Source organism: Bufo bufo, chromosome 4 (genome assembly GCF_905171765.1).
Source record: "Bufo bufo chromosome 4, aBufBuf1.1, whole genome shotgun sequence".
Lineage (NCBI taxonomy): Eukaryota > Metazoa > Chordata > Amphibia > Anura > Bufonidae > Bufo > Bufo bufo.
In genome coordinates, this window is record NC_053392.1 from 258,759,215 (window position 1) to 258,784,969 (window position 25,755).

General features: G+C 38.9%; 1 protein-coding gene across 1 annotated transcript in view; it reads right to left on the bottom strand.

Annotated features, from left to right (window-relative positions):
• The window catches only part of CSMD1 (CUB and Sushi multiple domains 1), a 2,494,699-nt gene that overhangs the window by 446,707 nt on the left and 2,022,237 nt on the right, over window positions 1-25,755 (bottom strand). The window contains exons 34-37 of the mRNA XM_040430026.1: window positions 13,684-13,887; window positions 12,044-12,168; window positions 11,596-11,692; window positions 4,126-4,230 (exon numbers count right to left, since the gene is read on the bottom strand). Coding sequence (XP_040285960.1) covers window positions 4,126-4,230; window positions 11,596-11,692; window positions 12,044-12,168; window positions 13,684-13,887 — 531 coding nt within the window. The remainder of the gene's footprint in view (window positions 1-4,125; window positions 4,231-11,595; window positions 11,693-12,043; window positions 12,169-13,683; window positions 13,888-25,755) is intronic.

The following is a 25,755-nucleotide window of genomic DNA, read 5'->3' on the forward strand; positions in this document are numbered from 1 at the left end:
ATGATCCCTGGCCCAGTGAAAACGCCTGAGCTTGTAAATCTTGCTTAGAAATGGCTTCTTCTTTGCACTGTAGAGTTTCAGCTGGCAATGGCGGATGGCACAGTGGATTGTGTTCACTGACAATGGTTTATGGAAGTATTCCTGAGCCCATTCTGTGATTTCCTTTACAGTAACATTCCTGTTTGTGGTGCAGTGTCGTTTAAGGGCCCGGAGATCACGGGCATCCGGTATGGTTTTACGGCCTTGACCCTTACGCACAGAGATTGTTCCAGATTCTCTGAATCTTCGGATGATGTTATGCACAGTTGATGATGATAGATGCAAAGTCTTTGCAATTTTTCGCTGGGTAACACTTTTCTGATATTGCTCCACTATCTTTCTGCGCAACATTGTGGGAATTGGTGATCCTCTACCCATCTTGGCTTCTGAGAGACACTGCCACTCTGAGAAGCTCTTTTTATACCCAATCATGTTGCCAATTGACCTAATTAGTGTTAATTGGTCATCCAGCTCTTCGTTATGCTCAAATTTACTTTTTCCAGCCTCTTATTGCTACTTGTCCCAACTTTTTTGGGATTTGTTGACACCGTGAAAATTGGAATCAAAGTATTTTTCCTTTAAAATTATACATTTACTCGGATTAAATCTGTCATCTACGTTCTATTACAAATAAAATATTCACATTTGCCATCTCCACATCATTGCATTCAGTTTTTATTCACAATTTGTTTAGTGTCCCAACTTTTTTGGAATCTGGTTTGTAAATGTGTTATCCATGTCTCCAATTAAAAACCCAATAAAGTGGAATGTGATATGTTTTCTAGTGGGCTTTCATTTTGTTCTTCCAAAGCCCTGGATAAAATTAAACTATGCAGTAATATAGAAAATTATCTCAGAAGACTACACCTGAAGGAGTATTTCCATTATGCAGAACCCATCATAAGAGATAGGAGTGGGAATACAACAGGTAAGGAGTTCTTCAGACACATGGCAAAATCCATCACTTTGGACACAGATGGGAGCCATCTATCCAACATTAGGACATAAGGGTCATACATCAATGAAAAACAATAAGGAAATCGTCATTAAACCAGTAGACAAGAGTGGTGCTATGGTTAGAGATGAGCGTATTTCCGCTTATGAAATTCGTTCACACTTTGTTTGTTGGTAAAAGGTGAATTGCGTTATGGATTCCATTACCACGGACCATAATGCAATTATATGATGGAATGCACAACAGAATGCCTTTAGAGGCATTCCGTTATTCATTCCGTTATGATAGAAGTCTGTGGGCTGCAAAACGGATCCGATCCATTCCCGTTATGCAGGGGAGGACTATCTAAAGGCATTCCATTATGTATTCCATCATAGAATTGCGTTATGGTCCGTGGTAACGGAATCCATAACGCAATTCACCTTTTACCAACAAACAAAGTGTAAACAAATTTCATAAGTGGAAATTCGCTCATCTCTAGCTATAGTCATAATTACATAATTAGGGATGAGCAAATCGACTTCGGATGAAACATCCAAAATCGATTTGCATAAAACTTTGTTCTAATACTGTATGGAGCAGGAGTTCCATATAGTATTAGAATGGATTGGCTCTGATGACCAGAAGTTATTGCTCACGAGACTTCGAGCAAAAATTTTGTAAATTAATTTGTACTGTAAAAAAAACATTTCCCAAACTCGGGTTCGGTTCAAAAGTACCACTACAGACTACAGAATAAAGTTGTTAATTAATTATGATATTGGAAGAAAGAGAATTTTAATTTTTAGAAAGAATTGAGGCTTATACTATTCTGCATAGCTGTTCCCATGTTTAAAGATTACTAATTAAGATTACTTTTTTAAGAAATAAAGCCGAACAGTTGAAAGAATGAATTTTATTCAATTTTACAAGCCATGAAAATAGCTTTGTAACAAAATATAAGAATGGTCTGTTAATTTGACCTTCGTCATCCATTAATCATACTGTTATTGCACAGACCCCTATTCACTTTGGAAAGGTTAAGGCATTTTTAAAGAGAAAAAAATATTTCTGTTAAATAAATTAAATGTCTGTGTAATGTAATAGCATTCCAAGCTCCTTTGTTTAATTTCATTAATTGCAAAAGGTTTTCCATATTAAAAGCAATAGTCTGAACAAGTGCAGATTACATAGTGACAATGAAAAATGCCTGTATGCCTTATGGTCTTAATATGGATTCTGCCTTTCCTATAAATTCAAAGGTTCAAAATAAATAGTTTATGTATTGTTCCAGACAAACACTGGTGTAAATGAATAATAACAATGAATAAGAAGTCATAGATGTCACAGAAGAACTAATCATCATAAAACCCTTATAAAAATAATTATATAAATGGAATGGCACAACATAGAAAGTTTGCCTGTGAATAGAATTGAAAAAGGCCATATGCACATAGCTATATTTTAGTTTTGTATCACATATGGAGATGAGCAAACTTTCTGATTCTAACAAATCCAAATTTTGTGTGATTTAATTTAGGAGAATTGACATGAGAAGAGAGACTTGGCAATCAAAGCACTTTTGATTGTGGTCAAATTTATTTTGATCAGATTTCAATCACGTAGGCAAATCAGACCCAAAGCAAATTTTAAGAAATGTGCTCATTTCTAATCATACATATTTGAAATAAGGTGGTAATGCATTTCAATAGGCCATATTTAGTCATCATGAAAATGGCAGCATACTTCATATGATGCACTGTTTTAAACCAAGTTCTATAAAACTTTCAGGGGAAAACTCAGTCCATGATACAACACCCAGGCAGAACTATGGGGTGAATTTATCATAAGGAAAATATTTGAAGCCAGGTTTGCTTGAGTATGTGTTGGAGTACTTTGTGCCACATTTATCAAATGTCATAGGTTGTTTGATAAATTTGGCTTGTCCTTAACCCTAACACTTCTGTCTAGAAAAATTCCTCAAGTTTTCCTACTGCACTATACTCCTGGAATGAGATTGCAACTTTTTTGCGACTTTTCAAAAAAGTCATAATGATAAATCTGGAGTGAAAGTTAATCACATATTATAAAACTGGAGTGAGTGGTGTAGAAATGCAAAAAGTCGCTACATTTTGTGCAAGTCAGTGTAAAAAGTCACCAATTTTTGCACAAACACTTAAATTTTGTGCAAGCAAGTGCAAAAAAGTAGCAAAAACCCTATTTTGTGACTTTTTGAGGCCAGAATTCTGGAGTGAAGGTATGATAAATAAGCGCCTATGTGTTTGCCAATACAATTACATGTTATGCACTGCATCACAGGCGGAAATTCACATGAGTGTGCAGCAGGCTTTAGACAGGGAATAAGTTGTGCATAAGTTATGCACAACATAGGTTTTGAACATAAGGATACACCACAAAACATAGATACACTGGGCTCATCACCTCCCAGTAGGGGAACATGCCCTTATTATCCCATAGGTGGAAGTTAGCAAAATTGTGTGGTCTACAGAGCGTTAATAAGGATTTGGAGTATGCATTAATGAAATTTCACTAAGGATTTTGCTTCTTTGTGTCAAGAAACTAATTCTTTACCCTACTGGCTTTCATAGTATGATTTAGAACTGTTGATCAATACTGGAAATAATTTGTTTCTCATTATTTTTTACCATTGCAATATGATGAGATTTACCTTAGGTTTCATGCTCACTGCCAGAGAGACAGTATGGCAGTGCACAGAGCCTTTATGCCTCATTTAGCATAGAGTTGTATAGTGATTTGTGCACTGCTATATACAGAGTGTTCCAGAGCAAGACCTTATGTGTAAGGAGGTATTATTCCCTAGAAGTAATGATTCTGGAAGAGAATACCTCAGTAAATCCAGTATGCTATCAAATGTATCTAGAATCCAAAATAAGATTTATGTAATGGGGACATATAGTAAAGGGCTAATGCACCGCTATGAAAGTTCTATTATGGCTCTGTACAAAGTAGAGCCATAATATGGACTTGTGCATGAACTCTAATCATTTGCATTTGTCCTGGGACTACTATCACCAGTCTCATCACCTAATGTCAGAAGTATGTTTTAGAACTCTTTGAAATCTGAATTTGAACGTGCATTCGTAATTTATGGCATTTTAATGATAACTTACTCTTGTATTCCAGATGAAATCCTGCTGCTGATACACTGATATCAGTGTGAAAATGCAGGTATAGCTGATTTGACGTGCTGTTTAGTAGAGCTGGCACAGTTGTCCCTTAAAAAAGCAAAAAAAATGTGTGCTTAATTAAACAAAATACAGTTACTAGCTAGATAATATTGGAGAGATTATAAAATAGATAATTAAACTGGAAAATACATATGATGATCAAGAAAAAAATCCACTTGTCAAGTTACATAGTTACACAGTAATAATACTATCACTTGCACACTGAAGGATTTGCAGAAATATATATATTAAGTAACAATTTTGAGGATATATTCAGTAAAATATTTTGACAAATATTTTTATAGCAATTTTTCTATATACTATATTACAGTAGTACTTGCTCAGGTGAAAGTAAACCTCCTTCATTGGAACCCTTTAACTATCAAATAAGGGAAACGAGTGGCAAACAATTGTGAAATATACAGTACATTAATTATTCACATTGTTGCATTTACAAGTACAGTACGTGAATAGAGCAGGGATGTTGTGAGGAAGTCATATTCCCGGCACCTGCTCTTTGGGCATTGTGCCTATGATGACCAATATTGCTAACTTGAAGCAGGTTAAAGACGCTTTTGTGATTTGTAATGAGCATATAATTAATAATTTTTTTCTGTTTATGAGCAACTGCATGTCAGGCCTACTTCAAATCTGTGAATGAGTCTTAGTTAGTAGCCTCTATCACAGAATCCATTGAAAATATGAGAAAAAGGGACACAGTATTCAGCAATATTTTTCCTGGTAACAATGCTGGGTAGCATCATAAAAACTTGTTGAACATGTCAATAGGGTCTGTCGAGAAAAGTCTGTGTCTGTTACGTAATGGAACAGGCATTTTTTTTTGTTCTACAGCTAAAACAGCACAAAAATTGAATAGAGGCTAAATTAAATTTATATATTTTATATTTTTTTGTAATGGTAAAAAAAGTGTAATTACTAATATATATATATTAGTATATATATATGTAAATATATTATGTAAATATATTATGGCTAAAAACATATATATATATATGTTTAAATTAAATTTGGCCTCAATTTTGAAATGTTTCTCACGAGATTCAAACTCACAACCTTCTACATTACAGCCCAGAATGTTAACCACTACACTATAGAGCTGCATAGCCAGTTACTTAAAAAAAAATATATATATATGACTCTTCTGCTGTATAGGAATACTTACTATTAATAAGTATTCCTATACAGCAGAAGCTTATTTTTTTTTTTTTTTTTTAGTAACTAGCCATGCAGCTCTATAGTGCAGTGGTTAACATTTTTGGCTGTAATGTAGAAGGTTGTGAGTTCAAATCCCACTATAAACTTTTCATAAATAGAATATAAATTAGATTTAAGTACAATGGGTGTCCCCAAGCACTGACTCCATATATGGACATAGCTACATACGGAGTCAGAGCAGGGACTCCTAAGCCAAACTAGAGTCCCGAAACCCTCCCCTCTTCAGAGAAGGGGGTGCCTGGTTTTATGCTCGGGTTATCCCTTTGACTTCTTTTGTGCTTTGGGAAGTGTTCTACTCGAGCACCAGTGCACACGACCACTTTGGTGCTCGACCAACACTAGTGGAGACTACGCGGGATGAGGTTTTCATAGGTCTGTGACATCAGAGGGTATGGTTAATTGTGGATTGGCTAGCTGCACGGCATTATGGGTGATCTTGCGTTCCTGGGCCTGTCTCCTATATACTTAGTTTTGCTTTGTAACATGTGCAGCTGCCATTTTAGGAAAACCTAAGTGCGAGAAAATTTAGATTTATTGCTAATCAAAGTTTTCCTAAAATTTGGACTGAATTCTGCTTTCAATGCTTTGCTTTGCTCAACACTAGTTAACAGTCACCACAAGGTAATAGCCACATTGCTAATCTGCCCATATTCATTAGGCTGACTATACACATTAAATCTAATATACATAGGGGCACTCCAACTGTCACTTGATGGAAAATGTTAGGGGAAAGAAAGATAGCAAAGTTGGATTTTAACATATACAATCCTTTTGTTATCAAGGGACATAAGCTGCCTCCAGAGGAGTCTGGCAGTGGCTTACTCTTCTATACCCATTCAGAGCACATATATGTTTGACTGAGTCAAATACAGACTTATAAAAAAAAGGTCAGAAATTATGCCAGTTGGCCAAATGAGTGTTTGTGGAACCTTCATTTGAAGTATGAAACAAAGCATATGTAGATCTGCTGTGTCACTTGAACAGATTTATCTTGGGGCTACTCCTAAAAGTGTTATGTAAGTGGCCCCTCTGGTCTTTACCCTTTAACCCCTGTACAGGAATCTGGACTCCACTACAAGGAATCCAATAGGCCACTACCTGTTACAGTAGTCTCTGTTGATGTCATGACTCAAAGTGGTTAAGTGACACCAGTATGGAGCACCAAGGGATTGGGCAAAACAGTAATCAGGGATACGCAGAGGTCAGGGTAGGCACATTGAGCAATCTGAAAAACAGTTTATAGTGAAGATAACGAATATAGCACTATATTCTCTATATTCGTTAATTCTAGCAAGCCAATAGGAAAGTTGCCTATAGACAGCTCTAAGTTGGATTTGCAATGCGAGAATATTACTTTGCCTATTTTTTGCAATAAATAAATTACAGAGTCATTATTCTATTTATTACAAAAAATAGGCAAAGTAATATTCTCGCATTGCGAATCCAACTTAGAGCTGTCCATAGGCAACTTTCCTATTGGCTTGCTAGAATTAACGAATATGGAGAATATAGCGCTATATTCGTTATCTTTCTTAATTCTAGATAGTCAACCAATAGGAAAGTTGCCTTATACAGTTAAACTCGCAATACGCAAATAATTAAATCGCATATTATTTGCGATAAATAGAATAATGATGAATATTCGATTTCGACGAATATAAGACGAATATTCAATCGAATATTCGCAAAATATTGCAAAATCGAATATGGCAATCCCTGCTCATCACTAGTGGGTACACAGAACAGGCAAACAAGCTACTATCACACCTTTATAGGAAACCAAAACCCGAACAGCAATTGTGGTGACATACTCCCTTTAATGGAGGCTGGTATGGCGCCAGTGAATGTGGTATTTAGTGTTAGGTTCCTGTCCTAAAGAGATCACCTTGGCCACATGAACCTGTGCTCTGGGATGTGCTGACTAACCCCCAATTTTTTTTTTTCTTGGTGGCCATGCCCACCAAAAGGAGAGGAGAGGGTTTGGCCTGCCTCCATAACAAAGTATATGGTTATAGTTAAGAGTAATGAAGACTAACTAAATAAACTTTCACCCAGTATTTATTTTCTGTGTGGCAAATGAGTATGTTAACATGGCTATAACTTATATAACTCATTAAAATTCTTCTGCGGATTTCAATTAATTTGATCCCTCAGAAAATAGAGAATACAATGAGACCGATCTTCCAAATTTTTATGATATAACAGCATAATAATAAAATTATTCTTAATAATTTACACGGTTATAGAGGAAACTAAAAGGGTTAAAGAAGACAATAAACAGAGAATACCACCCAGTCACAGACAATCAGCCAAAACAATATAAAACATTTGAAAGAACAAGGGCTAAGCAAATGACATGATGATGTTTGCTAGAGAAAAATGAATCTACAGCACACATGGCTTCTGCAGCCAAGCAGTCAGAGACTGAACAGTAAATCTTATTTTATAAGACTATACAGAGCAATATATATTCACGCACGGGTGCATTTTACAAGCTGAAAACAGGCAGATGTGTGATAATAATTTGATAAGATATCAATCAAACAGACAAACAGGATATTAAAACATTTTTGTAGTTTTTCTCTTTCAGTATAGATTTTGATATAGACAAAAGAAAACAACTTAATTACATCTATACTTGTAGGAACAAATGTAATTAAAAGTTACATTTCTGTGTAGGTTCGAAATAGGGAACCATAGAAATCACTTTTTGGTATGAATTTATGGAATCCATAGATTTAGGATCTTAGGTAATGAAACACAGAAAACCACATCTTTTCACGTCAATGGAAACACTTGCAATTTAGATTAAATCAATTCAGTATTCAATATTGTACCTCTGTTTGCCTGTAGTTTCATACAGTTTTTTTTTCTTGGATTCCTATATTAAAATGTGCCCTGTTCCATCAGATGCTGTGTTATGGCTAGAATATCTGAGGTGGGATTCAGATGGCCATATTAAAAATAATTCATGTTGTGTCCGCTCTACACATATACTTTTTGATAGGTAATGATGTCCATATATATACGTAGAGTATAAACTTGGAGTAAACTGGATACGATTGTCTCCAGTGGTCTCTTGGTCCATATTCTATGAGATATGAACCAAAGTAGTGTGTGCCCTGGGTTTATCCACTTGGACAGGGAGGGTGTGAATTAACCCATTGATTTTCAAGGTGTGTGTGCTGTCTGTGTGCAGTCTGTTCCACACACAGCTAGCACACAGATGAAAAGTATGCCTGACATAGGCCTAATAGAGATTGGAGGAGAATTACTAATAAAATGCGCCATAAATTTGGCACAATTTTCACCAATTAAGGTGGTGTAACAGCATTGTAACACATCATTTAATAAAGATTATAGCATATCATGGGGGGGTGCAGCTGTGCTGTGTTTGCATGACAGCGATGTAGCAGTTGTGCTTGTTGCATGTGTGTATAGCAGTGCTATGTTTATATACAGGTGAAACTCGAAAAATTTGAATATCGTGCAAAGTTCATTTATTTCAGTAATGCAACTTAAAAGGTGAAGCTAACATATGAGATAGACTCATTACATGCAAAGCGAGATATGTCAAGCCTTTATTTGTTATAATTTGGATGATTACGGCTTACAGCTTATGAAACCCCAAAGTGACAATCTCAGATCCCCTTTGCTCAGGGGGTATGGATTAATTAGCTGACTAGAGTGTGACACTTTGAGCCTAAAATATTGAACCTTTTCACAAAATTCTAATTTTAAGCTGCATTAATGCAATTCCTTTTAATTTGCATTACTGAAATAAATGGACTTTTGCACAATATTCAAATTTTTGGAGTTTCACCTGTATGTCAGCTATGTAAGAAAGCTGTGTTTGTCTTCGGTTGTATGCAGTGTAGCAGACCTGTGCTTGTCAGGTGTGTATGTAGCAGTACTATGTGTGTAAGTTACTGACCTTGACCCCTCCACTTCTTTAAACCACCCGGAAAAGTTTAATAAACAGAAAATATTTTTTTTTCTAATTTTCTGTTGTCTAAACCTGGGGCATGTCTTAGGGTATTTGCATATATTGCAGATTGCTCATGGTATTTCTGTGTGGATTACATGTAATGTAGTACCAGCAAAGTGAATGAGATTAGCCAATTGTGATGTACACTGAAGATTTTTTCTACAAGGAAATTGTCTTTCCAAATTCTCAGCATGTCAATTATGTTAGCTGTTTTATCTGCAGATTTCATCCTTATCAAATAAAGGATGCGACCTATGGCAAAATCGCATCAAATCTGCACAAAAAAAACATGAATTTTGGTGTGATTTGGGTACAGAAATGCACAGAAATCAGCAATGAAAGCCATGCAGACCTTCTATACATTTACCCACACCCTTGTGCAGGTACCTTTATAGTCAGGTACATCTAAGGCTGAGTTCACACGGGCGAGTATTCCGCGCGGGTGCAATGCGGGAGGTGAACGCATTGCACCCGCACTGAATCTGGACCCATTCATTTCTATGGGGCTGTTCACATGAGCAATGATTTTCACGCATCACTTGTGCGTTGCGTGAAAATCGCAGCATGCTCTATATTCTGCATTTTTCACGCAAAGCAGGCCCCATAGAAGTGAATGGGGTTGCGTGAAAATCGGAAGCATCCGCAAGCAAGTGCGGATGCGGTGCGATTTTCACGCACGGTTGCTAGGAGACGATCGGGATGGAGTCCCGATCATTATTATTTTCCCTTATAACATGGTTATAAGGGAAAATAATAGCATTCTGAATACAGAATTCATACTAAAATAGTGCTGGAGGGGTTATAAACACCTCCACTTGATCGCGGAGCCGGCATCTCCTTCTGTCTTCATCTTAGCTGTGTGGAGCAACAGGACCTGTGGTGACGTCACTCCGGTCATCGGATGATCCATCACCATGGTAAAAGATCATGTGATGGATCATGTGATGACCGGAGTGACGTCACCACAGGTCCTGTTCCTCCACACAGCTAAGATGAAGACAGAAGGAGATGCCGGCTCCGCGATCAAGTGGATTAAGGTGAGTTAAATATTTATTTATTTATTTTTAACCCCTCCAGCGCTATTTTAGTATGCATTCTGTATTCAGAATGCTATTATTTTCCCTTATAACCAAGTTATAAGGGAAAATAATACAATCTACAGAACACTGATCCCAAGCCTGAACGTCTGTGAAGAAGTTCGGGTTTGGGTACCAAACATGCGCAATTTTTCTCACGCGAGTGCAAAACGTATTACAATGTTTTGCACTCGCGTGGAAAAATTGTGCGTGTTCCCGCAACGCACCCGCACATTTCCCTGCAACGCCCGTGTGAACTCCCCCTAATAGTCCAGAAAACATGGTAAATATGTGGACCAATAAAGGGAGACTTGACACCTATTTGTTTATATTGAAGAGGACACTGTGGCCTGCACTCACCAACCAGGGAGTGTAGTTTAAGGGGGAATGATGCCATAGCACCCACTCATCAGTGTAGCAGACAGAGAGGCTTCCACTACACCCAAAGTCAGCATCCACATTGAATAGCTGAACAGGAATGTACCAAGCAGGGGAAGGAGAAGAGAAGAAAACCTTAACATCTAAACTCACTGCACTCTCCTGCTATACTAACCTATGCATTTAGCTCAGCTGCTCCTGCTTTACCAACTTATAGCCGATCACTCCTGCTGGATTCAGCGCCCACATGGAAGCTGTGTACAGGGATTTACGCGATGAAGGCCGTACTAAGCCGGGGGGGGGGGGGGGAGATGCCAATACGCCTCAGACGCCTCTGTGCACAGTGGCTCTTGCTAGATTCAGAGTCCATTTACTATATGCTATACAAGAATATACAGCATTATGTGGGCACTAGCAGGCACACGGAGTTCCATGCTTAAAGGCTCCTGTGCCAAGCTGTTCCTGCTGCCCAAACACAGTAGCGGGTTGATTCCACCAAAAGTAGGCCAGTGTGGCAACATACAAAGAGACCTCCACATAGGTTTGTCCTGGGTATTTTGCGTATTCATAAAAGCTGATGTCTTTGCATCACAACTATTATTCCTAATTCCATTTAGTAATTTTTGTGATCATGGATATTTCTATATATAGATTGCAGTCATTGTCCTTGGACAAGAACTCTGCTCTTAAGTGGATACATTTTTCTTCTAAACATATGAACAAAAAAATATTTACCAGAAAAACTACCAAGTCTTGGAGAGGTCATATCCGAGCCATCGTAAATCTCCAAGGAATCCCAGTTATGTTCTGTTACAAAAGTCAAAACTTGTATCTGTCAAACAAAGAAGATATAACATAAATTGCTACATACTACACGTATATCCTTGATGTTGTTGATAAAGACCATTTGGTGGATAACTATTGTAGGACAATTACTGCCAACATTAAAGGTTTTTAAGCTTTTATGACTATTCTAATTTAGGAATGAGGAATTGAATCCTTCAAATTGCACCCCTGTTTAGTGGTTTATTCATATCCCTCTAAAACCTCTACCTCAAGTGCCTTTAGAGTAACTAGTGTCAACATGTCAATTCACATTAGCAGCCACTTCACAATGACCATTTTTTGTAAAAGCAGGTTGAATGGTCTTGATTTTTTTTTTTTTTTAATAAAATATACTTACCTGAATTCCTGATCCCTCAGTCACTATAATTTTCCAAACACAATTCAAGCTGTTGCCATAAGGCTCAGGAAAACCTGGAGATAATATTGTTCCTCGTCTCTCTGTAAAATTTCCACTGCATGGTACTGGAAAATGCAAAGTAAATAAGAGAGCATGGAATTGGTATATATTAAGAAGTTTATTGGTTTGGACCTGACATCAATTTTCAAGAAACTTCTTTAAAGATGTTAATTTCTTAAAGAGGTTCTAAAGATATTTTCATGGCAAATATAATTTATTTAAAAAAATAGTCACAAAGGGTGCAAGGGTGCTCATACTCATGTCATTCTTATCTCATTGATTCCTGCCACTGCCATTCTAATGCTGCTACAGTTCCCACTATTCTCGACTTCATTATCCTGGGTTGATATTATGGAAAAGCCAGGAAAGGCCAAATCAAGCAAACACTGCCTGAGGCAGGTCACCAATATGGTTAGTGATTGGCTAAGTGAACCCTTCTTGGCATTTCCACCATGTCAAGCCGGGAACAAGAAGTGCAGATGAACAGGAAATAAAACATAGATGACCAGCAGTGGTGAGGAACTAGTGAGGAAGAGTTTGCCTTACAAATTTTCTTTATACCTTTTGTATTCTTTTAGGGTACTGCCTGGAATTCTTCATTGTTAATTTATGTATGCAGAAAATTGTCAATAAATGTTAGCAAATTTTACAGACATAAAGAACAATATTTGTGTCAGAAGGACTTTTAGGGGGCCTGATCTGCCATAAATACATTGGTAAATGTCCCCTGTTTTGTGCCCATGTTCTGAAATGCTTATTATTGTAGCCAAACCCTACAATAAAAATTAACATAATAGTGTAAAGGGACATCATTATAAGTGTAGGTTGCGCCTCAGAGTCATAGGTTAATAAAATGAAAATCTGCAAAACGTACTTAAATTTACGTAGGTTGACTAAAGAGGAATCTATAACAATCTAGTTTCAAAGTCATTAAACTTTAGGAAGATTTACTACTACCAATGACTTTAGTACCAATTTCTATAGAAGTTGCTTTCTTATAATACTTCTTAATATTTTTAAAAGTTCCTTCCCTCTATGTTTAAAGTTGTGAATATTGATGACATAGAGTTCTCAAGACCTTACCTCTTGTCTTCCCCGTGGCCCCTTTACTGGCACTTGGGCCTTAATAATAATAAAATCAATAAGGACTCATCTGTCTTTATTAGTATGTGGCCGCTGAATACTCTAGATAAGACAGTCATTTTCAAAGGTGATTTTCATTATAAAAAGAAAACATTGACATTCTTTTCTGAGGCTTTGTCATTACATTATCTGTTTAACAGTACAAAAGGATTGTAGTCTGGAGTACATTGAATTAATTTGTACATCATCTGAAGATTTCTAAAGCTTTCTATACATATACCAATTTTTGTGCTTATCATAGTTCTACCAATTTGTGCTGCTCAGAGATCATTTTATCATATAATATGCCTTACGCAGATGTAATAGAGAAAGATTGTAATAGGCTGTTGAAATGCAATCCCACACAAAATTAAATTAATTGCTGGCTACTCAAAGCAAATGAATGCATTCCACAATATTAGATGCATATGTATTTAATGTGAAATAAATGAGTTTACCTAAACAGACTGGCACTGTATCATTCCATTGTGCTAATGCATTGGGTACTCTCTGACAACTAATAGCTTTAGATCCTTGAAGTAAGTATCCAGGGTTGCATTCAAATCGAATTACAGAACCTGCTGAAAAATCAGAGCCAATTCTTCTGCCGTATCTGGGCTCAGGAACTGAGCTGCACTGGGTGTCACTTGTACGAGGGACAGCTAGAAAATAAAATATTAAGGACCAAATTAAATGTTTCATTGAAAATCTAAAAAGCAAAAAGCAACATAAATTAGTAAATACTATAGAAGGAGTCTTCAAGGCTAATCCTCTAAGGGAGAAAGTGCATTATTAGTTGGTCTGGCAGTACACAGTAGCCTTGTTGGCAGAGAATATTCTATAAAAGCAAATGTGCCAAAATAAAATAAGCCATTGTTTAAATCACATTTTTAAGTAATTTTTTTTTTTTATACAATTTTACCAATAAGAAAAATCATAGTAATTGTCTATATTTTAAAAAATCTTAAATCATGCAGTGTACGCAATGGACACTGAGCCTAATAATAGGTCCAGACATTTTGTTTAGAGATATGTTTTACAGAAGCCACATGGGCCATAAATAGTGTTATAGAAGTTATCAAAGTTTGAATGTAAATTTCAGGAAAAATTTGATTCATCATGAAGCCAAATTTCCTCACACTTCGTAGTAACGAATCAATTTTTCCTAAAAAAACATACTTCATCCATTGTCTTCAATCAAGATGGCCATGACGGCCTCTCCGTGAGCAAATTGATGAGGTATGTATTTTTGGGGTTTTAGGCCCCTTATTAACCCCTGAAAGGCCTCAATGTGACTGTCAGATGCCCTGATCAGCATGAACGCGGAATCTGAGGGGTTCAATTAATGGGGGGACGATCGTTGCTCCCGTCTTTGCTACCGCTATGTACAATGGAATGCGATTGGTGACAAGTAATTCGCAATAAATCAAATTTCTTTCTGAACTTTGACGAAGCAGTCAAATCTAATTTTTGATAACTTTGCTCATGTCTAGTCATAAACATATTAGACTGGAGTTGACCTCATATGACTTTTATAGGAGAGTTTTCTAGCCTATGCAAAGGCCATTATGTAGGTAGGTGGGGTACATTACCTGTGGAATCACCCATTATTAAAGATAGATCCTATGTTATCTTTACATAAGTGTTATCCTTCATTGTAATCCTGCATGTGATGATAATGACATTACTGCTGAAAAGAGATCTGCAGAAAAGAAGAAGTCTATACATATTAGGCTTTATAGCTATTTTGGATTCTGTAAAATTTCAGGATTTTGTAAAATGTAGATAGTGACTAGGGATTAATTCATAGCCTGCAGACTGACAGTTAATTTTATAGTCAGCAGGGGGGCACTTTTAGATCAAGAAAAGGACTCCCGTTGGCTTTTACATTGTAAACTGCGATAGATCCTTGTAGCCAGGTACAACAAGGATATTACTCAGTAAGACCGCTTCTTAGCACACCTCACTCTAACTGCAGATGTCTAATGATTGCATGGTCAATGTAACCCGGCGCTTTTATATATCGGGTAACAGATAAGAGCCTACCCCCACAACATATAGTCACACAGCGATAGGCAAAAGGTTAAACAGATATAAACAATAGTTGCAATTTTTTTGGTTCCAGTAGTGATTTTTAGAAGATGTAGAGCCACTAGATGTCATCATCTTTCACCATGGTGTTGGTTCATAATGGAGACAACACAGTAGTGACAGATCCATTAACAGTTAACACATGAATTACTTTTCATGTTTGTAAAATGTTTTCATTTCCATCAACCAACTTTGGATAAGAAATATACATGTATATGTTATTATTAGCTAACAGCGTCTTCACATCTGTGATGGAGGGTCCGTTTAGACCCAATGTCACAAAGTTTCTCAAAACTGATGAAGAGAAAAGTCCTGCATGCAGTCCTCCCGAAGAGTTATATGCCGAATCCAGGACATCCATTATTTTCATTATTCTGCTATAATGGAACAGAGAAACCTAAATAATGTGTTATAAATGTGTCCTTAAAGTTATTACTATACATAGACCTCTTTAATTACTATGCATGGTTTAATGCCTCCTAAAACAGTTGATCAGTTGATCCAATATTAAGACCATAAATCTAATATAACTGGATAAGTCATTAAAGTTTAAATAACACACACATACTGTTAGTGCAAAGGGAAACATTTATCAATGATTAAAAAGGATGGTTTATGGTGCACTTTAAATTATTGCACGTTTGTACAATAATTGGCATTTTTTTTAACTTCTCTTCACTTTCATTAGGAGGAGCTATGGCCTTCCATGGCCTGAAATATCTACTATAATGTCATAAATGATAACTGAAATTTTGGCCAGCTAAACCACGTAAATCAGTTTCTGCTGCACACCGTCAGAAGATGTGTCAAGCTGATTAAGAAGTCAATGACTGACACTACTGGTCTTCTTACTAAGACTCTTTCAGTATGAAATGCCAATTTTACTAAATCTGTCCCCAAATCTCTTTAAAGGGTTTCTATCACTTCGTATGCCATAATTAGCTCTCAGACACTAGCGATTCGCTAGTGTCTGCTCTGGCCAACCATCCTAATATAAGAGCTTTTTGGGCAGCCGTTTTGCTAAAAAAATAACTTTTATAAATATGCTAATGAGCCTCTAGGTGCTATGTGGGCGTCATTAGCACCTAGAGGCTCCGTCTACCTTCATACACAGCCACCGCCCAGCGCGTCCCTCCAGCCCGCCCATCTCCTGATGAATGCGATCCTCCGTGTGACGCAACGGACGAATTCTCGCGCATGCGCCGTGCGCGGCTGTATTCGGCGCATGCGCAGAGAATGTCTGACCGCTTCCCTGCTCAGACATCTCCACTGCGCCTGTTCCTTGGAGCACTATGACGTCATCGGCGCAGTGGAGATGTCTGAGCAGGGAAGCGGTCAGACATTCTCTGCGCATGCGCCAAATACATCCGCGCACGGCGCATGCGCGAGAATTCGTCCGTTGCGTCACACGGAGGATCGCATTCATCAGGAGATGGGCGGGCTGGAGGGACGCGCTGGGCGGTGGCTGTGTATGAAGGTAGACGGAGCCTCTAGGTGCTAATGACGCCCACATAGCACCTAGAGGCTCATTAGCATATTTATAAAAGTTATTTTTTTAGCAAAACGGCTGCCCAAAAAGCTCTTATATTAGGATGGTTGGCCAGAGCAGACACTAGCGGATCGCTAGTGTCTGAGAGCTAATTATGGCATACGAAGTGATAGAAACCCTTTAAGTTGTCATAAAAACAATTAACATTGCATTAATATAAAGATAGAAGACCAATAGTTCTGCATAGAAGGCATAGGGGCAGATAAACTGTGTGTACAATTATTAGTCAAGTGAGTATTTTGACAATATCATTTTTAGGCTACTTTCACACTTGCGTTTTGGCTTTCCGTTTGTGAGATTCGTCATGGGCTCTCAAAAGTGGTCCAAAACAGATCCGTTTTGCCCTAATACATTCTGAATGGAAAAGGATCCTCTCAGATTGCATCAGTTTACCTCTGATCGGAACACATGGGGACACAATCTGGCACAATAGAAAACGGATCCATCTCCCCTTGACTTTCAATGGAGTTCATGATGGATCCGTCTTGGCTATGTTACATATAAAACAAACGGATCCATTCACGACGGATGCATGCGGTTATATTATTGTAACAGATCCGTTTTTGCAGATCCGTGACGGATCTGCCCAAAATGCCAGTGTGAAAGTAGCCTTAGACTTATTTTCCAACGCCAAAATGTATAAAGCCTATGGAGACTCTATATCAAAGTGTGCATAATTCTTTATCCTCTGGTAATATGTGCCAAAAGATAGATTTAACTGACTGTAAAAAGTTAAAAATTGTTAAAAGTCTTTCACAGAGATGTATGGCAGCACTCTTGAAATTATATTTTGTTACAAATAGTCAACAGGGTCGCAAGAAACGTGTTGAGAATAATTACTCAAATTAACTGCCAAATTTTTTAGAAGAATCAAACATGATGCAACCAAGAACCCATTATCCTCCAGTGTTGTCATATTCCAGAACTGGCACCTCCCTGGAGTCATCAGAAGTACAGGGTGTTTAGTCCTCAGAGACATAGTCAAGGTAAGGAAGCCTGAAACTCGACCACTACACAAGACACATAAGCTGAAACATCAAGACTGGGCCGAAAAATATCTGAAGACGGATCAAAGGTTTAATGGACTGATGATTCGAGAGTGTCTCTTGATGGACCAGATGGATAGGCCTGTGGCTTGATCAGTAATGGGCACTGAGCTCCCCTTTGAATGAAGCAAGGTGGAAGTAGGGTACTGCCATAAGCTGGTATTATTAAAGATGAGCTAGTTACGTCTTTCCATGTTGAAGATTGACTTAGGCCTCATGCACACAAAAGTTTTTTTCTCGGCCTCCGTTCCGTTTTTTTTGCGGATAGGATGGGGACCCATTCATTTCAATTGGTCAGCAAAAAAATGCTGATAGTTCATCCTTTTGTGTTCCACGTCCGTTGTCCGTGTTTCCCTTCAGCAAAAAAAATAGTGCACGTCCTACTTTTTTCACATTTGCGGACAAGGATAGGCATTTATTACAAGGGATCTGTAGAAAAAAACGGATCGTCAAAAAAAAACGGATGCCGCGTCCGTTTTTTTTGATGGACGCACAATTTGCAGACATGTGCATGAGCCCTTAACATCAGCTCCTAAAAATACTGCCAGTTTTAAGAAGACACTTTCTTCAAGCAGTGGTATAGAAAAAAGTATGCATCTTTCAAGAAAACCATGATTTTTATGTAGGACAATGCTCTATCACATGTATCAAAGTACTTCACTGCATGGCTAGCTAGTAACAGCATTAAAGATTAAAAAAATATAAACATGACCCCTTTCCTTATCTAACCCAAATCCTATTGAGAACTTGTAGGCCCTTCCTAAATGAGAGGTTTACTGTGAAGGAAAAAAATATCTAGGAGGCTGTGGTTGCTGCTGTACAAAAAGTTGATAGTCAACATATTAAGAAACTGACAGACTCAATAGATGGAATGCTTATGACTGTTAATGAAAATAAGTGTGGCTATATTGGTTCCTGATTTTTTTTGGAACTGTCAGAAATATTTATTTGTTAATTTTGAGTTGTTTATTTATTATTCTCACCATAACCCAATCTCAACATCCACTATACATGTATGGTGGATGTCATAGCTTTAAAGGTGGTGCCCACTTCGGAGCGGAACGAGCTGCCATTGCTACCTGGTGCCTGCTGTTTCATAGAGCAGACACCTATGGCTAATGTTCCCAATCAAAATGTAAGTAATGAGCCTAAGCCTGTACTAGACCTCCAGGCTCATTACTTGTATATTACAAATCAGTTCAGCAGGTGGCAGTACTGAACTATAATATAGCTATTTCTGTATAGCATAATAGAGAAAATTCCTGATGATTGTATGTTATGGTCCACTTGTTATGGTCCACTTGTTATGGTCCACTTGAGGACCGAAAAAAATGTAAAAAAATAAAATAAAATAAATAAAAAGTTAAAAAAAGTTTTAAAAATATAGAAAAATCTAATTAAGCCCCTTTCCACAAAATCAAATAAAAAAATCATAAAAAATTAAAAAATATCAACATCATGGGCATTGCCAAATGTGAAAACAGAAAAGAGGTTAAGTGATGAAAATAAACAAGTGAGATGGGATAATTTTCCTTTTTCATTTAGTTATATAATAATTCTGCATACTAATAGTTGTTCAATAATTATGCACACATAGATATTCTACCAAGAAAGACAATACCTCATTTTTATTTTCTTAAATATTCAGGTTTGAGTTTTATGAACATTTTGGATTGACCAACAGCACTATAGTTGCTCAATAATGAAATTAATCCTCAGATACAGTATATGACTTGCCTAATAATTGAGCGCACAGTGTATGCAAAGACTATCATTTCTCACTCCAGTTTTAATCTAAACTCTATTTGCACAAAAAGCACAAGCCTCTTAATAAATTTGCCACATATTCCCACAGTTCATGAAAATCAAATCTATGCCATTTATGAGATGGTGTAGATTTGAATTATAATTTAATCAATTTTATTGCATAAATTATGGTAAATTTAAAGGGTAGTGTGAAACCACATCCAATTTTGATAAACTTTATCCATTATTCTTGTCACTTTTAAAAGTTAAAAGCCCAAAATTATGCCACAAATATGTTGTGATATTTTTTAGTCCATGATAGATGCATCATATATACAGTATCTGCCCTATTATCTTATATTTTAGTTTAACCAGATATGTATTTAGTATTTGTTTTTGTAACATTGTTTGCACACTTCACTTTATAGGGTCTTGTAATTTCCTGGGTCATGTACTGACCCTTCCATCTGTTCTCTAGGCATTAGTGTATCTAAGCTTCACTAACAGTGTTTTTTTAAGAAATGTTGAATATTTTACATTTGAAAGAAGTTTATCATGATAAAAAGTGATGACAAATCTTCATGCTGTAAAATCTTGCAAAGTCAGTGACTGGGACTACTGCTGTGCAAATACATGGGGTTGCAGTGCTAAACGACGCCTGCTGCATGAATGGATAAAGTTAAGTATTGTCATTGTTGTTATATTTTATATCAATGTGTAAATAGTTTTTAAGTGGTTTATAATTTTAAGTGGTGTCTAACGTTATCTATAGAGATGAGCGAATTTAAAAAAAATTCGATTCGGCCGATTCACCGAATTTTTCAGAAAAATTTGATTCGATCCGAATTTATTTGCGTCGAATACCGTTAAAAACGTCTATTTCCGGGCGGCAGAGAGCCTTTATAGTGGTGTAGAACACTGTGCCTTGCAGTAACACGCATAGGGATTCTGCTATGGTAGTGAAACAATACTATGAGCCAGTATTACAAGCACATGACAGGTGTCGCTCTTAGAATCACTGCACACTTCACTTATTTGGGAAGTCACGGGGACAAAACTGACCAAATAACTCAAGTATCAACTCAGCCTTACAGGTAGATGTTAGTGCCAAGAAGAAGCTCACTCCTTTTACACTGCCGTCAGCTGATTCCACATAGATGTCAACAGAACCTGTTCTATTAAGCGCTTATAAAAGTAGAGCCCCCCCAGACAGACTGGAGAGGGTGTCAACAGTAAGTTTGTGTTAATGTCACTGATTATTTTGCCCTTCCTCCGATCCGTCACAACAATATCCCCTCAAAAAACAGGTCCTGTCTGTTGAGCATTTGCCTTCGCTCGGTCAGCATTTGGTCAGTAATCCATCAGTATTGCTAAAGCCCCCCAAAAAAATCTCGAAAACAGAGATGATACATGAACAAAATATTTGCATGTATTCTGTGTTTTCTACCCACTCCTGCTTTTGGCTACCAATTCATAAGCCAATTCTGATGGGACCAGGCCTTACAGCTGCTACACAAACAGGATCCGTTGTGCGTCATATTTTTCCTTCCTTCTGACAGATCAGAAGAAGTGTTGCAAAAAGACCGGCACTTGGCATGGATGAAGATATGTAAGGGAATTTATTGGTCACATATTATATCATAGTGACGAGTTTCAGCACCAGTGTGCTTTCATCAGACTATGTATATACATCTCACATCAATCCTTTAAATCAGGGGTGCACAACTTTTTTGGTCTCGGGGCCGCATTGTCACATTGCTCTATTTCAAGGGGCCGCAAAAAAAACAAGTTAATCAGCACTTGTTTGCATCAGTCTATTACACAGGCTGATGCAAAGTGAATGGGGAGGAATGATCACTACCACAGTCACTGCTCCCTCATTCAGTTCTGTTGATTATTGGCAGCAAATTCCTGATTACACGGTGAGATATGCACGGTGACAATAATTGTACGTCTTTCATCCTGATAAAACATGCAAATCAGCCGACAAACGAGTGATCGCTTGTTTATCAGCTGATCAGCGGCAGTGGCGTGCCTAGGCTGTTTGGCACCCGGGGCGGGTCCTTTTTCTCTGGCACCCCCCCCCCCCAATACTTTAGGAAAATCGTAACCCCTTACAGTAGTATTGCCCTCATTGTTTTGTACAGATGTGTGCCCCCTAAACAGTCGTTATGCCAACATTGTGCCCCCTTTATAGTAGTTATGCCCTCATTGTGCCCCTCTCACAGTAGTTATGCCCTCTCTGTGCCCCTTTCACAGTAGTAATACCTTATCTGTGCCCCTTCACAGTTGTAATGCCCTCTTTGTGCCTCCTTCACAGTAATAATGCCCCTTAATAGTAGTAATGCCCATTGTCCCCTTTCACAGTAATAATGCCCATTGTGTCCCTTCACAGTAATAATGTCCAATGTGTCCCCTTCATAGTAGAAATCCCCATTGTGCCCCCTTAATAGTAGTAATGCCCTCTGTGTTAGTAATGCCAATTGTGCCCCCTTCACAGTAAAAATGCCCTCTGTGCCCCCTTCATAGTAGTAATGTGCACTGTGCCCCCTCCATAGTAGAAATGCCCATTGTGTCCCCTTCACATTAGCAATGCCCTCTGTGACCCCTCCAGAGTAGAAATGCCAATTGTGCCCCCTTCACATTAGCAATGACCATTGTGCCCCCTCCAGAGAAGAAATTTCAATTGTGCCCCCTCCAGAGTAGAAATGCCCATTGTGCCCCCTTCACATTAGCAATGCCCATTGTGCACCCTCCAGAGTAGAAATGCCCATTGTGCCCCCTTCACATTAGCAAAGCCCATTGTGCCCCCTACATAGAATAAATGTCCATTGTGCCCCCTTGAGAGTAGAAATGCCCCATGTGCCCCCTTCACATTAGCAATGCCCATTGTTCACCCTCCAAAGTAAAAAATGCCCATTGTGCCGCCTTCACATTAGCAATGACCATTGTGCCCCCTTTAAAAACAAAAAAACAAAAAAACAAGCAAACACAGTACCTACTCACCTTGTCCCGTTCCGGAAGCTCACATACCTCTCTTCTCTGCCGGCACAGATCGCTCTGCAGCACTGTGTGGGCGGAGCTTATGCAGATTCCCGGGATGCAGGCTCCGCCCACACACGCTGGCAGCGCGATCCGTGTCTGCAGGCTGAATGGTGGAGCAGGGAGAAGTCTTCCTACTCTACCATTCAGAGCGCCGCCGGCCTGAAGGAGGGGAAGAGCGCGGAGCAGTGAGTGACAGAACTGCAGCTCCCTGTGCTCCAACAATGAGCGCTTCCCTCTGTATTGATGGAAGCGCTCATTGCTTCTGGCACCCACCTGAGAGCGGCACCCGGGGCGGACTGCCCCCCACGCCTCTCCCTTAGTATGCCACTGCTGCAGAGCGCTCTTTGAGAAGAAGGCAGAAGCACTGACAAACTGTGCCTGCCTTCTCCTCGGCTCCCCCACTGTCACCAATAGCCAGGGACCCGTCCTGCTCCAGACTCCTGCTATAGTACAGCTGTCATCCTTCCCTGTGTGGTGCTCCAGGAAGAAACACAGCTGATCGCATGATCAGCTGTGTTTCTGTCCAGCAGGATGGGGGCCGCAAACCTTGGCTCCGGGGGCCGCATGAGGCCCGCAGGCCGCAGGTTGTGCACCCCTGCTTTGTCAATCCAGAGGAACTGACATCATAAACAAGGCTCCGCTCCTCTCAGCGACGGCAATATGCAATACAATGTAAAGTATATAGAAAGGATATAATCCGATTCAGCAGGTCGTTCAATTCTGCTAGAAAAAAAGAAATATTTAAAAACGATATACCGTATATACTCGAGTATAAGCCGACCCGAGTATAAGCCGAGCCCCTAATTTTACCCCCAAAAAATGGGAAAAATTATTGACTCGAGTATAAGACTAGGGTGGGAAATGCAGCTATAATGCAGAGTGTATGTGTATATAATGCACACACTCTACATTATATACACACATCTGCAAGAGGGTGACTCCCTGTATTTAATGCAGAGTGTGTGCATTATATACACTCACACTCTGCATTAAATACAGGGAGCCATCCACAGATCTCCCCCCTAAACAGTGCCATCCACAGATACCCCCTAAACAGTGCCATCCACAGATCCCCCCTCCCCTAAACAGTGCCATGATAGCACTGTTTAGGGGAGGGGGTATCTGTGGATGGCACTGTAGGGGGATCTGTGGATGGCACTGCCATCCACAGATCCCCCTACAGTGCCATCCACAGATCCCCCTACAGTGCCATCCACAGATCCCCCTACAGTGCCATCCACAGATCCCCCTACAGTGCCATCCACAGATCTCCCTACAGTGCCATCCACAGATCCCCCTACAGTGCCATCCACAGATCTCCCTACAGTGCCATCCACAGATCCCCCTACAGTGCCATCCACAGATCCCCCTACAGTGCCATCCACAGATCCCCCTACAGTACCATGCACAGATCTCCCTACAGTGCCATCCACAGATCCCCCTACAGTGCCATCCACAGATCCCCCTACAGTGCCATCCACAGATCCCCCTCCCCGACGCTCACAGCAGTATTCTTACTTTGTCTTTGCTCCGGTAATACAGGCAGTGCGGGGAGCGGCGCTCACTCACTGACGTCACGCGCCTTCTCCCACTAGGCGGCGCAGGCGCGTGACGTCAGTGATTGAGCGCCGCCCCCCGCACTGCCTGTATTACCGGAGCTAGACTAGACTCGAGTATAAGACGAGGAGGCTTTTTGAGCACAAAAATATGTGCCAAAAAACTCGTCTTATACTCGAGTATATACGGTACTCAATTATTGTCAAACAACAAGCAGGATACATCAGAGGAAACAAGATACATTGTATTCACGGTTAGGGCCCTTGGGTTCCATCATTTGCAAACGATGGATCCAGTATGTCTCTCTCTTTAATAACAGTTTGTTTCTGTCACCCCAGCGGCGGGGTAATGGAACACCCTCAATAATTTGATAACACAATTGTGCGATATTGTGTTTCTGTTGGTGAATGAAATGAAAAGGCACAGAAAGTAGTAAATTACCTTTTCTGATAGTAGATTTGTGCTTACTCAGTCTGTCCTTCATTCTCATTGAGGTCTCCCCCACATATAGCAAATCGCAGGGACGCTTAAGAATGTAAATCACAAATCTACTATCACATGTAAATGTGCCCCGTATTTGAATCTTTTCACCTGAGTATGGGTGAGAGAAATATGGGCCCTTGATAACACTAGAGCAGTTTATACAGTTAAGGCAGGGAAATGGCAGGTAAATGTACCTTGTCTAGGAGAAGACAATGTGCTCTGTCTCATTTCTATTTTGTTACTACCCACATCAGCCCGAACTATTCTATCTCTGATATTGTCGGCACGTTTAAAACACGTCATGGGTGGTCTTTGAAATTCACCTATCTGTGGGTAAGATTTAGATAAAATGTGCCAATGTTTATTAACAATAGTCCTCAGGCGTTGGGTCCATGGGTGGTGTTTAACCACTAAAGGAATCCGTGATTCCTTTTTGTTTCTGGCCACCTGTACACTCTCCACTTTAGCTCTCTGTACCTTTAATAATTCTAAGGGATAACCTCTTTCTCTAAACTTAGTAGTCATCTCATATAATCTTTTCTGACATTTATCAACATTACTGACAATACGTTTCACCCTTTGATATTAAGAATAGGGAATAGATTATTTTACGGAAGCTGGATGGCTACTAGAGAAAGTGAGTAAACTATTCCTGTCAGTGCTTTCGGTAAATAGATCAGTATGTACCTTACCATCAGCCCCCTTTATGACCCAGGTGCCAAAAAATTAAATTCTGTCTATATCATGATGTACTGTAAATTGTAGCTCCTCCCAGATGGAATTCAAGTATGTAGTAAATTCCGTGAGGGATCGAACGTCGCCCCGCCATACGCAAAAAATATCATCTATAAAACGACGCCAAAATATACAATGTTGCTGATACATTAAATTAGAGTAAACAAACTGACTCTCAAATTGCGCCATATACGTATTTGCGGTCCCACGGCACTGCTGATAAAACAAATCTTAAAACAAAAAATAATTTTGCTCAAGTACTATTCTCAAAAGAAAAA